General features: G+C 32.4%; 1 protein-coding gene across 1 annotated transcript in view; it reads left to right on the top strand.

The window, feature by feature from the left end:
• The first annotated feature begins 3,591 nt into the window (after window positions 1-3,591).
• The window catches only part of LOC144847001 (voltage-gated delayed rectifier potassium channel KCNH8-like), a 60,753-nt gene continuing 50,988 nt past the window's right edge, over window positions 3,592-13,356 (top strand). The window contains exons 1-2 of the mRNA XM_078703591.1: window positions 3,592-3,690; window positions 5,293-6,366. Coding sequence (XP_078559717.1) covers window positions 6,291-6,366 — 76 coding nt within the window. The 5' untranslated portion in view covers window positions 3,592-3,690; window positions 5,293-6,290. The remainder of the gene's footprint in view (window positions 3,691-5,292; window positions 6,367-13,356) is intronic.

Genomic DNA, 13,356 nt, shown 5'->3' on the forward strand with positions numbered 1-13,356 from the left:
GATGATTTGTTTATATCTTTATGTATTCTGTCTGGTTGACTTGTGATCGTACTTTTATTTATTCATTCAACTTTCTGCCATATACAATACAAAGAAGACTTCAGCAGGGTATGTTTGTTTACATTTTATTAAAATAATAAAAGCCTATGACATGTGTTGCTTTGAATACAGGAACTCCGCTGCCTCCATTGATACAATAACTATACACAAACTTGACGTGGCTTCATTTTGTCAACTAGAGTGGGAGCGAGCAAACTCTAGGAAGTGTAGACCTTGCAAGGTGATTGACACATCTTACCGTGAACCCGGAAATTACTTACCGCGCGTAGAGTTAAAATTTACCGATTGAAATCAGAAAATGTCTTATAAAACCCTTTATAATATCTTAAAGATAGAAATATGGAACAATAGCGTAGTACTGAAAACTAATGTTATCAAATCTACGTTTCGCGATACATCTGAGATAGAAAAGGTAGGTATCCAAGGCGGAGATTGGTACCGAAGGTTTTCCATTGTGCTCGCCTGTGTCAGAATTAACCATAATTTATATATAGATGATGTAATCATGTCGCATGAATACAGCAGGAAAACAATGCATTTACTCTGATGAGCTGGCATCATTAAAGCAACATTGTACTATTGCATTTATTGTCGAAGATACCCGAGTAATTCAGCCTTTTTTGCATTTTCTACTGAAAAGTACATCACTCTTATTATTGGTTATGCGATACTGTCAATGTATAAATATAATTGAGAAAATACGACTATGCTACCCATGCTCCATTACAGGAATAATACCAAACAAATAATAGGCTACTACAGTTACATTAATAAATGTAATTTCCAAATAGAGCTGGGTTAACAGTGTGTCTCATGAATTCACTTGCCTCCCGTCAGCGTCATTCAATCCGTCGATATTTCATGAAACATAACGAGAAATAGGTTAAACACTCAATACTATGAATTAAGACCGTAGATTATGACTATTACATTAACGTAAGAAGTTCTGAGAAAATCATTGGCATCATTTGTGAATTTCCATAAAATCTTCATTATATACCGTTTTCTATGATTATTGAAGATAATTAGAATATTTGTAATTTACCAGGTTGTGAACTTTTGATTATAATGCCTAATTAAGATTGAGAATCAATCAAACTGGTCTGATTATTATTGTCATACATCAATATCGGCTCGGTGTGAATAATATGTGTGTTAATATGGGCTACCTTACCTGTAATCAAACCCTTTGAAAGATGTATTGTCCTCCAAAAACATGAAAAATGAAAGTTAATCACTTCAATAGAAAAAAAAACACGAAAAAAATCTGGTTTTCACTTATAAAATGACAAAATAAATGGTAAAATTCAACCAAAAATCCATTGGCTGGCAGCCAATTTGACCATTTTTTGATTTAAATTACATTTTTTTCATGTAAATACATTTTTTTTTTCGATCCTATTTTTTGTCAAAGTGGATAACTTTTATGTTACATTAAAATGGAATATTCAACAAAAAATTGTTTAAGAATTATTTTTTCAGGGGGACAATACATCTTTAAACTGGGGATATGTTTGTATATCTTAACCTAAATGTGGAGGAACCTAATGTAGCAGGTTCACAACACACATACACACAAACAAGCTCATATCATGTTATGGTGACTCTGTTGCTTTGGGGTCTCGTGACATTTTTGATGTCGAAAAAATAAATGAAATGAAATAGCCTACTCAACATGATTTTATCATCTGTTCTAAATGTATGTGTTTCTTAATTATGATATGTATTATCATATACGGAATGTATCAGGTAGTAGGCCTACACGTTCTAGTACTAGTAATCTTAAAGATGTATTGTCCCCTAAAATTGTTTTTTTGTTTAATATGCCATTTTAATGTCACATAATAGTTACTCACTTTGACCAAAAACTGGATAAACAAAAAATGCTTTCCTTAAAGCAAAAATTACCTGAATTGTCTGCCGACAACGGTTTTTGGTTAAAATTAACCGTTTCTTTTGTCTTTTTATAAGTGAAATCATTAGTTTTGTTTTTTCTACAGAAGTGAATAACTTTATTAAAACTGAAAAAATGGCCTATTCAAAGTCTGATTTTTATTTTTCAAGTTTTATTTTCTTTTCGAACTAATCGAAAGACATTTGCTGACCACTCGTTGTCGTTGCTGGACCAAGAATCTGCAACAATTTACCAAAAGTTACATTAATCATTTGAACGACTATAATCAGTTTAAAAAAACATTTAAAGACTTTTTATTTTTAACCAATGTTATGCGAGTATGTTAGCTTTTCATAGAAATGAGCGCTACATAAATGTTAATGTATTGTAACAATCTTAATTGTACTTATACTTTTTAATATAGACAGGTTGGCGCGTAGTCAAAAATAATGGTAATATTTTCTATTTTTCTGGAGTGTAATCATCATAATTTTTATGGTTTCATAATCCTTTTTTAATGATCTCCAACAATATTCTCGTTAGAAATGTTACATTACATTTCCCTGATGAGTGTCTATTCGCATTCCCTGTTGAATGACATATGTCGTTTTTTTTCAATTATTGAACAATTTATTTATTACAATATTTGAAATTTGTAAATGTCCTTCGAGTATATTTATTTTTATATATATTTATGTTTGCCTTTATTAGAACAAAACAAATTTAAGTTTAATTTACTTATTCTGCGTTATGTCACTATGGCACTTAAGTATGTGAGAACGGAACACTCACACTAAGAAAGATTTTGTCCACCAATGGATGACGTCAGGTGTTATTGTTGTTACATCCGTGTTTACAACATAGACCATAGAAAAAAACATTATTTTTACAATACTTGTGTAATTTAATTAACACTAATTCATGGTTTTTGCTAAAAAAAAAATAGGCCTATATAAAAGATTTAAGCTCTTACTGATATCACGTTACACTGGCAGTACAGTGGACGTTTACCCGCACACGACCAATTGATTCAGCGTTATTGAGCGTCAAAATGATACGTGTCACTGACCATACCCAAACATATAACGTGTTAAACATAACTCCAACTGCTGCTTGACACGTCTATCACCAGGTGACATAACATGAAAAGGGTTTTAATGGACATTCTTCAATGAGCATATTCCATAATAACATTAATTGTAAATACATTTTCATGTGACAGACTATCACCCAACATATCACGTCTGTAATTTCGCTATGAATGCTGATAAAACTATAGTGAAGTAAAATGTTCAATCAAACAAGCTATACCGTAGGCCTACACGTAACGTAGGCCTACCATGCGGATGCTTCTATCGTTTGCGACTCATCGGCTTTGATAATCATTATCGTAATTAAATTATAATTAAGTATTAGAACAAGGTTAGTGTACGGGTTGTTCCGATTGAGGTTAGTTTGTTGTAGGCCTATTGAAGTTAGAAAGGAAAAGAGGTACAGTAACCATACCACCGCGGCGGTTATTCGACCCATTTGAACAGTGAACAAAACATCGAGGAAATCATTTACGGTATGAGGGCGTCGTAATTGATACACGTGTATGCAAATGTTCTAGCAGCCCAACCTTAAACTGAATTCACTATCTCTGAACTATACATTGTTCGAGATATACTGACACCGTGTTTCATTTACTGAAATTCTAATAATTGTGTATTAAGATATATAAAGTACATTTGAAGGTAGGTTCATTATACATCAGTTACTAAAGATAGAGTTGTTCCTTCTACTAAACGACTACTATATATACGGCACATTATTTAACAGTTATTCGTCGTGTATTTAGACAATTTAATGTGTACTTTAAGTTGAGAGTTCATTAAAGAATGTATTTAAAATTTGTAGAGTTAGGTACATCCATAGAGCTATTATAGAATATCTCTATGGTACGGTACATCACACATAATTCGTAACATGGTATTATTTGGGTACCGTAATTTCGTAATAAATAATAATAAATATTGCATTTAATGCACATTATATGCATTAACCAAGTACATTTTGCATGGGTTATAATGGATTACTAATATCTACAGTACGTGTTACTATTTAAACATTTTTAATTTATTCTGTACAAGATCTATCAAATATGGACAAACGCAGAGTGCTGACGTCAGCATTTGTATTTTAACATAACGATGCCATATATCATAGCCTATCCGAATGAAATGTGGAAACAATTGTACTCTAGACAAAAAAACTCTAGGTCGTTGTTTGAGATATTGTTCGTAATTAAGAATAATTCGTTCAATGGGCTTTCAGTGCCTCTGTCCCCGTATCACAGTCTCTTACACACAGATGCCCATTAGGCCTACTAGGTATACTTTACTTTAATTGGCAAAATGCTTGCTTGTTTTATGTTTATCAAAGTTTGTTTATGTTTGTATGTAAGTTTGTTTGCAGAATAACGTCCGCAATTTTATAGAACAAAATACCAGCAAACCATTTTTAAAATCAGGCTCGAGTTATCTTTATTTACCATAGGTGGAACTATTAGATAGCACGCCCTCTGTCGCTTTAGTTTGTGTTATGAATTGTTCGTATGATTTTACGCAAAAGATATCACATTTACACAACGTTTTGCGTATTTTCAAGCGTATAATTTGGCTTACACGTCCATTGCAATTGTTGCTGCTCCTTTGGATAGAACATACAAAAGAAAAAATACATATAGGCCCTATAGGCCTATTAGCCTTTTCCGCATCTTAACCTCATCTAATGTTAGATTATCACTTTAGTTTAGACTCCATGCCTGTGAATGTATATATCTATATGTACAAAGAGTTTTAAATTTTTAAATTTCAATTAGTGTGTCAGATCAAAGAATATAAATAGTTTATCTTTGGTCAGATATAATATTATGCAGTCAAACATCTGTAAACTACTACCCATACCTCCTACGTGCGGCTTACGAGGGATAGCAATATACGACCTTATTTACTCCTTTCCTACTAGTAGGAGGCCCTCATACTTTTTATAGCCGATGACACCGTAAAATATCTCCATTAATATTTAAAACGATTCAGCCCAATTAAAATTATATTCCCAAAGTACGCATATATCCTCAAATGTTTCCCCTTATGATTTGGTTAATTAGCAGCATTGATTTTGAAAAAAATAAATGGTAATCTAAATTAACAATAGGGCCTACAACGTTTGTATTAATAAATAAGTAATGATTAATGAATATCTCAGATGTAGTTATTTAAAATCAACGTATTATTATTTTATTTTAAAAAAAGCATAGGCCTATTTGGATTCAGACCATTATTCTTGTATTTCAGATTTACGGAGTAGGCCTAAGTTGTTATATCTGATGAAGAACAAAGCTGTTCCCACTCTTGGACTGTAGTAAAAAGTAGCAGATTCGAATCGATTTTGTAAAAATGTTGTCTTAAGACCGTGCTTTTGTTTTTGGCCCGTTTTGTACCATTATACCAGATGTAAATAATGAATGATGTAGGCCTACAGTAATATAATACATGTAGTTTGTAAAAACAATAAATGCCTCGACTTAGGCTTTCTTTTGATCTTGTTACACGGCAGTTTAAGCACTGACAGTTATGGTAATGTATAGCTAAACAACCCTGCTTTGACAGTACACCATCTATTTAACCGATCTAATTATACGGTTCTTTATTCAACCACCTGATGGATTAAACACATAATTCGAGTAAGATAAGGAGTCAGCTAGTTAATATGCCGGAATATTGGAGAATGATGAGAGTGCTCGGCTGGACTGATGCGACTGATCTAATTAGGCTGAACATATGCGATTGCTGAAACCATTCTATGACTTTTCAATGGAACGACACGACGAATAAAAGCCTGCACGTTAAAAGTCGAGTTCTAATATTCAGAATACGATATGCTTTGTGATCAATCGAGTGTTGTACATGGATTTGAAATATTCAATAGCCAGACAGTCAGATTTGGAAATCACCGATATTAATTAACAGAATAAACAACAATGTACTACTTGGTGTATCATTGTATCTGATCTGATCTATTGATGGCTGAGCTTTTCTTTTACTGGTTGTTACGTTAGTGATGGGAAAAATTATTGTCTGTACAATGCTTTACAATTCACTTGAACTTTTTGACGATTGTCTGTGCCATGGAAGCATCCGGCCCCAGCCGATCTGTATTGGATGTTAATGAAAATTGATTTTAGCCAGGAGATTTTAATATACCAGCTATTTAATGGCCGATAAATGGGATTAGGATAAAATATGATAATGTTGATATCTGAATTGGCAATAAATACATAATATTATAAACAATGCCAGTTCGGAAAGGCTTGCTAGCTCCCCAAAATACCTTCTTGGATACCATAGCAACGAGATTCGATGGAACCCGTAAGTACATTATTTTGTCTACATTTTTTTTTAAACTGTTATTTCATTTTTTTCGTAATTTTACACAATCATCAAGCTCATTACGAGTTTGTATGTGTTTCCTGTCCATCTCTTTATCGACTTGTTTTTATTATACTGTTTTCTTTGTATTTTGATTTAAAATTTAAAATTAAAATTAAGAATATTTTTATAAATTTCGACACTGTAGTTTCATCGCACAGACAGAAACAGAGCAATGTTAGATGGCATACTATATTATTATTCTATTGTTTTTATTAGTAGGTCTAAATTAGCCTTAGATATCAAACTACGGTATAACATTTTATAGTTTTTAAAAAACTGTGTTTAGAAAAACCTTACTTTAACAATTAACACAACGTAATCATTTTTACTTATTTAAAACACCGTAAATAATATTACCACCGACGTTTCTAAAGTATTCTAAAATGCTGTTTCAATGGTTGGTCTGACCAATGCAGTAAAATGGAACAATTTAATAAACAATCCTAAAACATGTCCACATTTTAAATTGCCTTTTGCCATAATATGGTATTCCACATGACGACATAACATATTTGTGTTGTTTTCATACCATTTTTTATCTTGTCTATAAATATCAAGATAATGTAAGAATTGCATATTGTTAACTTCTACCGTGGTTTATACATATACAATTCATTTTCATCGATGAAGCTAGTCCTTGCTTTTAAACATACATACAATACTTCATAAATAAATGGCAAGGTCAGGGTACGTGGATGACCATCAGCATAATGAGAAGTGTTTATAAAAAAATTCATGAGATTGTTATCAGATAGTTTTCCTAAACGTTGACTATACACTATTTACAGAAAAATAATTTAGGCCTCCTGATTAATGAATTCGTGGTTATATTATCAGTGCCTATAAACGTTATTGCTATTTACTATAGATGGTATGGACAATAATTCACAATGGATATTTCATTGTACAGCAAATGCTTTGAATTTGTTGTTGAACTCGGCCAACTGTCATATTTATAATCCCTGTAGTAAATCCCAATGGCTTTAAATGCGATCTTTTGTTTATTTTTAGTGACATTAATAGCGAAATAATGCATAAAGTGGCCGATGTTAACAATCTGTAGACGTTTATTAAAAACAGATATCTGTCTCTGTATGGACGTTTTTGTAAACTAAGCACGGTACGCAATTATTTAATTAGTAATTTCAGGATGTAACCTCAATAAAAAAAACCCCAGTACAACCAATCGCTCTCCCCACCCCGTTGGGGGGACGGCTCTGTTCAGGGGAAACGCCTATTAAGAGGACACTTTATTATGAACTGCACGAGGGGAAATACATGTTTTCACACTACTGTCTCCTTGGACATCCTATTATTAAGGTGTCCCCTTAATAATAGGGGTTCTGTATTAGTTTTCGAATGTTTTTGGTTTTTTTATTTAATATATCTGTAGGCCTATTGTAGACAAAATGAAATAAATTCTGAAAAAATGTACTGTGGCTAATCGCACTAATGTTCATTTTAAAAATACACAATTGCATAGTAGGCTATGTAGAATAGTTTGACCTGCTCTTTGGTAGCATAGTGATACCAAGAGGTTTCTATTTAATTCGTTAGACCTATCTCATCTTTCCCCCGCTGACATCACCTCACTGGTACTTTAGGCCTATATATTGTTAGGCACCAAAACTAAATTAGAACCCCTACCTTTGGACTCCTATAGTAGTAGTGAAAGGAAACACCCAGCCAACACCTCTATTAAGGATACTATTTGTTGGGTCCAAATAGTGTTTCTAATGTCCAGCCAATATATACTAGATTTGTATTGAGCTCCAACAGCTTTGCATCATATATTATAGAGAAACACCTTTCATTATTGTGGTCTCCACCTAGTAACGTGATTACCAGGCGCTTTTCGACAGGAAGGGATGTCTATAAAATGCTTCTGAATGTGTACAACCAGTAGGCCTATCTTGACAATTTTTTTATTCTTCAATATTCTTACAACACATTTACTGTACATTCCAAAAATATATGTATTTTTTATAAAATTCAGAGTATAAATCAATGAAAATTACAATTTTAGGAACTTGATTAGAGTATGGCAAATATAGACCTTTAGTAGCTCATCAGTTTGTCTTGTTTAATTCTTCCGTACAGCTAGTAAACATTAATTCGGATGAATATCCATGATGTAAATGTTTCAATCATTTCTTTTGATAATCTATGTAGAACAATAAATGATATCATAGCTTTCTTCTTTGTATTGATTCCTTAATGATTACTGACGACTAAATGAGCGACATTCATAAATTAAAGTTAAAATCAATAGCAAGATAAAATCACTATTTTAAAGTAATTCTAATAATGACATCAACACATACGCTAGACAAGGACAGAGTAACAGACTGAAAAGAAAGGCATGTTAAGTAAGCACATATCGGCTAACGGTCATTTCGGTAGAAAGAGAAGTCTGATGATGACTATAAAGATTTCATTACACAAATTACCTATTCAACCATCAACAGACTTATTCGGTGGAATAGCATAATCCACTTGATATAAAGATTGTCAACAATGGTGTACACGCATCTCAAAGAACAAACAGTGTCATGTTAATGAGTCAATGTGTAGGCCTATAAAGATTGTTTACGGTGAATTCTGTCATTTGTCTATATAGGTTTTAATACCTGTTTGCATGTTCCATGCTATATACTATATTTACAACTGTTAATGACCGACTAAGACTTCTTTGCAATGTTACTACATTAAAGACAATTTATCTATTTTCAAACTCTAGCGTTTGTTTTACATTGAACTTTTCCTTCAATATTGAATGTAATAGTCTCTACTAAATAAAATGAACGCAAGATCTTATTATTAACAGTTACATTTCAAGTAATAGGCCTATAAATGTTATTTTGTAGGTCACTCGCCATTCGATGATATTTCCAATCCAGCTACCGCTTTCAGTAGTTTTTTTTGATCAATAAACAAATGCCCGCGGTAACACTAAAGATCTAATAAAGAACTTGAGCAAATGTCTCGAAGCTTCGACCGACTTTTGGTCTGGCTGCTGGAACTGTTTATCGTGTCGTAATTCGTCACAATTCATAACTTCAAACAGTGCCATTGTTATTTAGGCATATTTCAAAAATGTTTACTCCAGCCTATAAATCTCGAGTCTAAAAAAAGTATACAAACATCTCTCTTATATAACATAAATAATTTATTTAAAAAAAGAAAACAGTTGATAAAGTAATTTTATTCCCTTTTCAATAAAACACGAGTGCTAAAATAGAAAGGTATTTGTTCGATAAAATATGTACAATTTTTTCAGTGACGTCACGAAAAAATCCTGTGAAAGTAACTGTTTAAGCTTGGGTCCCTTTTGGACGCAACGTAAAGACGTAAGCGCACCGTAAGTAACTTGACCAATCCCGACGCGATGGATCACCCGAACTGACGTTTGTGATTGGTCAACTCACGTTTGCCTTGGTCGAGGCGTACAAGTGGGAACCAACCTTTTATTTAGGGATCATCTGTGCGCACAAAGTGCGTCATCAAATTGTGTGCTTTTGTGGCGTTAAGAATACAGGTATATTAATTTGGGTTTTATTTAGTTGAGTTCAGTTCTATTCATGCCAATTTTAGAACGACGTATATGCCACTTTTACATTTGAAACTTAGTGCAACTGGAAGGATGTACATGTAATAGGACAAATGTTTTTCTATTGTTCCAAGGTTTCAAGATTTTAATTTATTTTCAAAATTGCATAAGATTATTTGATACGGTAAATAGTTAGGCCTAAAATAATGTAAAAAGGGAGGAAAAAAGCAAATGCTCGTTTTTATGGCTACCCTTATATAAGAACCATGAAAATAAAAACATGACAATGACAGAACAAATACATAAACAAATAAGATTGTATAGGCCTAAGTTCTTTTTCACAGAGGAAGAAAACATTAAGAATGCTGTTTAAACACAGTAGTTTTTAGGAAATTGACCAGATTGACTACAATAGATGTTTAGTCTTTCTTTGCAATCTTTAGATGTAAATTGTGAACAAAACTGAATTCGAATATATATAATGCGTTTAAAATCTTACATAATTAAAAACTATAATTATAATTTAGGCTATAGTTTTCCGTTTTATTCTTTTATCAAGGTGTTTGGTCAAAATACAAACGCATTATATAGTGAGAAGATTGGAATATACTCTAGGCCAACATGTAAAATATCTCTAATACATCTCCGCACACCTACAACATATTACCGCTTTTAGCAGTTTGATTATGTGTATTCCAATATGTGTTGATGTTACCGCTAATACATCTTAAGTGGCTAAATAATCGAATATTAGCTTTGTTTGGAATGTACGAAAAAAAAACTGTTTTGAATAATGGAATATACGTAGATTATGATAAATAATGTGTGGTACAATTCACATTATAGGAAAATGCCTTTGTGACCAGATTAGCATGTTTTTCTACTTGACTTTTTCTTCTTTATCATGTACATTTCTAACAACCATGGTAATGATGCTCAGCTAGCACAATGTTGTACGTAGCTAAACCACGTAATTTAGTTTTGACATTTTGTTCAGAATATTGTGCAAATTGCTGGAGCAAGCGCAGTTCCATATGTGCAGGCCTATTGCTTGCTGGCACGAACTTGATAACATGCCGAATAAATAATATTATCATCATTATAAATATTTAAAAGATACAGAAAATCAATTTGGTCCCATAATGTTCATGGTCATAAATAAATAATTATCATTGGATGATTTGTGAACGCCACAGAATGATATTCTAATTAGCCTAATGAATATCATTCAGAATAAACAATTTGTGAACTCGTAGCTTAGTACCTTCTTCCTTATTATTCTCAATTGCATGTTTTGAGCAAACCATAGGTTGCCCGTTTTTTGTCCAGCTCATTACCTGGATCGTATAGGCTAATTTAACAATCATAATACTATTTGCCAAATAGTTGTAGAAAATGAGTGTTCAAAAAAAATTACTCGCTACTAATAACAGATCGATGTGCAAGCGATAACTTTAACAGTGTCGTGTTTTGCATTGTCGCTAATTATAACGATACAATAATAGTTTAGCCATTTCCAAATATTGATTAAAAATTAGGCTTTATATTCTAGTTGAATATGATATTTTTGATGATTTAATAATTATGACTACTCATTGAAATGGTAACAGCTGAAGTGTCCTCATTATTTGCGTTGGATGAAGCATTCATGATAATAATATAACATAATTAAGGATTTTTCTAACATTATATTTTTCCATAGGACAATACCCTACATAAAGTCTATACAAGGTACGCTGAACAACCTTATATCAATATTTTATGTCCTAAACCAGTGCGTTTCTGGTTTTTTTTTATGGAATCGTACATACAGGAAGTTCTTCTATGCTTTTACTTCCCAATCTTCATGCTTTTACTTCTCAATCTTCATGCTTTTACTTCAATCTTCACGCTTTTACTTCAATCTGCATGCCTTTACTTCAATATCCATGCTTTTACTTCAATCTTCACGCTTTTACTTCAATCTTCACGCTTTTACTTCAATCTCCATGCTTTTACTCCAATCTTCATGCTTTTACTTTAATCTTCATGCTTTTACTTCTCAATCTTCATGCTTTTACTTCTCAATCTTCATGCCTTTACTCCAAGATTCACGCCTTTACTTCAATCTTCACGCTTTTACTTCAATTTTCACGTTTTTACTTCAATCTTCACGCTTTTACTTCAATCTGCATGCCTTTACTTCAATCTTCATGCTTTTACTTCAATCTTCATGCTTTTACTTCAATCTCCACGCTTTTACTTCAATCTTCACGCTTTTACTTCAATCTGCATGTCTTTACATCAATCTCCACACTTTTACTTCAATCTTCACGCTTTTACTTCAATCTTCACGCTTTTACTTCAATCTGCATGCTTTTAATCCAATTGTCACGCCTTTACTTCAATCTTCATGCTTTTACTTTAATCTTCATGCTTTTACTTCAATCTGCATGCTTTTACTTCAATTTTCACGCCTTTACTTCAATCTTCATGCTTTTACTTCAATCTTCACGCTTTTACTTTAATCTTCATGCTTTTACTTCAATCTTCACACATTTACTTCAATCTTCATGCTTTTACTTCTCAATCTTCACGCTTTTACTTCAATCTGCATGCTTTTACCTCAATTTTCACGCCTTTACTTCAATCTTCATGCTTTTACTTTAATCTTCATGCTTTTACTTAAATCTGCATGCTTTTACTTCAATCTGCATGCTTTTACTTCAATTTTCACGCCTTTACTTCAAACCTCATGCTTTTACTTTAATCTTCATGCTTTTACTTCAATCTTCACGCTTTTACTTCAATCTGCATGCTTTTACTTCAATTTTCACGCCTTTACTTCAATCTTCATGCTTTTACTTCAATCTTCATGTTTTTACTTCAATCTTCATGCTTTTACTTTAATCTTCATGCTTTTACTTCAATCTTAATGCTTCTACTTCAATCTTCACGCTTTTACTTCAATCTTCATGCTTTTACTTTAATCTTCATGCTTTTACTTCTCAATCTTCATGCCTTTACTCCAAGCTTCACGCCTTTACTTCAATCTTCACGCTTTTACTTCAATCTTCATGCTTTTACTTCAATCTTCATGCTTTTACTTCAATCTTAATGCTTCTACTTCAATTTGCATGCTTTTACTTCAATCTTCATGCTTTTACTTCAATCTTCATGCTTTTACTTCAATCTTCATGCCTTTACTTCAATCTTCATGCCTTTACTTCAATCTTCATGCTTTTACTTCAATCTTCATGCTTTTACTTCAATCTTCATGCCTTTACTTCAATCTCCATGCTTTTACTTCAATCTTCATGCTTTTACTTCAGTCTTCATGCTGTTAAATTATTCCATCTTGAATCCAAGAACATATACCTAAATTCACAATAGAAAAT

This window comes from Antedon bifida, chromosome 1 (genome assembly GCF_963402885.1).
Source record: "Antedon bifida chromosome 1, ecAntBifi1.1, whole genome shotgun sequence".
NCBI classification, from domain to species: domain Eukaryota; kingdom Metazoa; phylum Echinodermata; class Crinoidea; order Comatulida; family Antedonidae; genus Antedon; species Antedon bifida.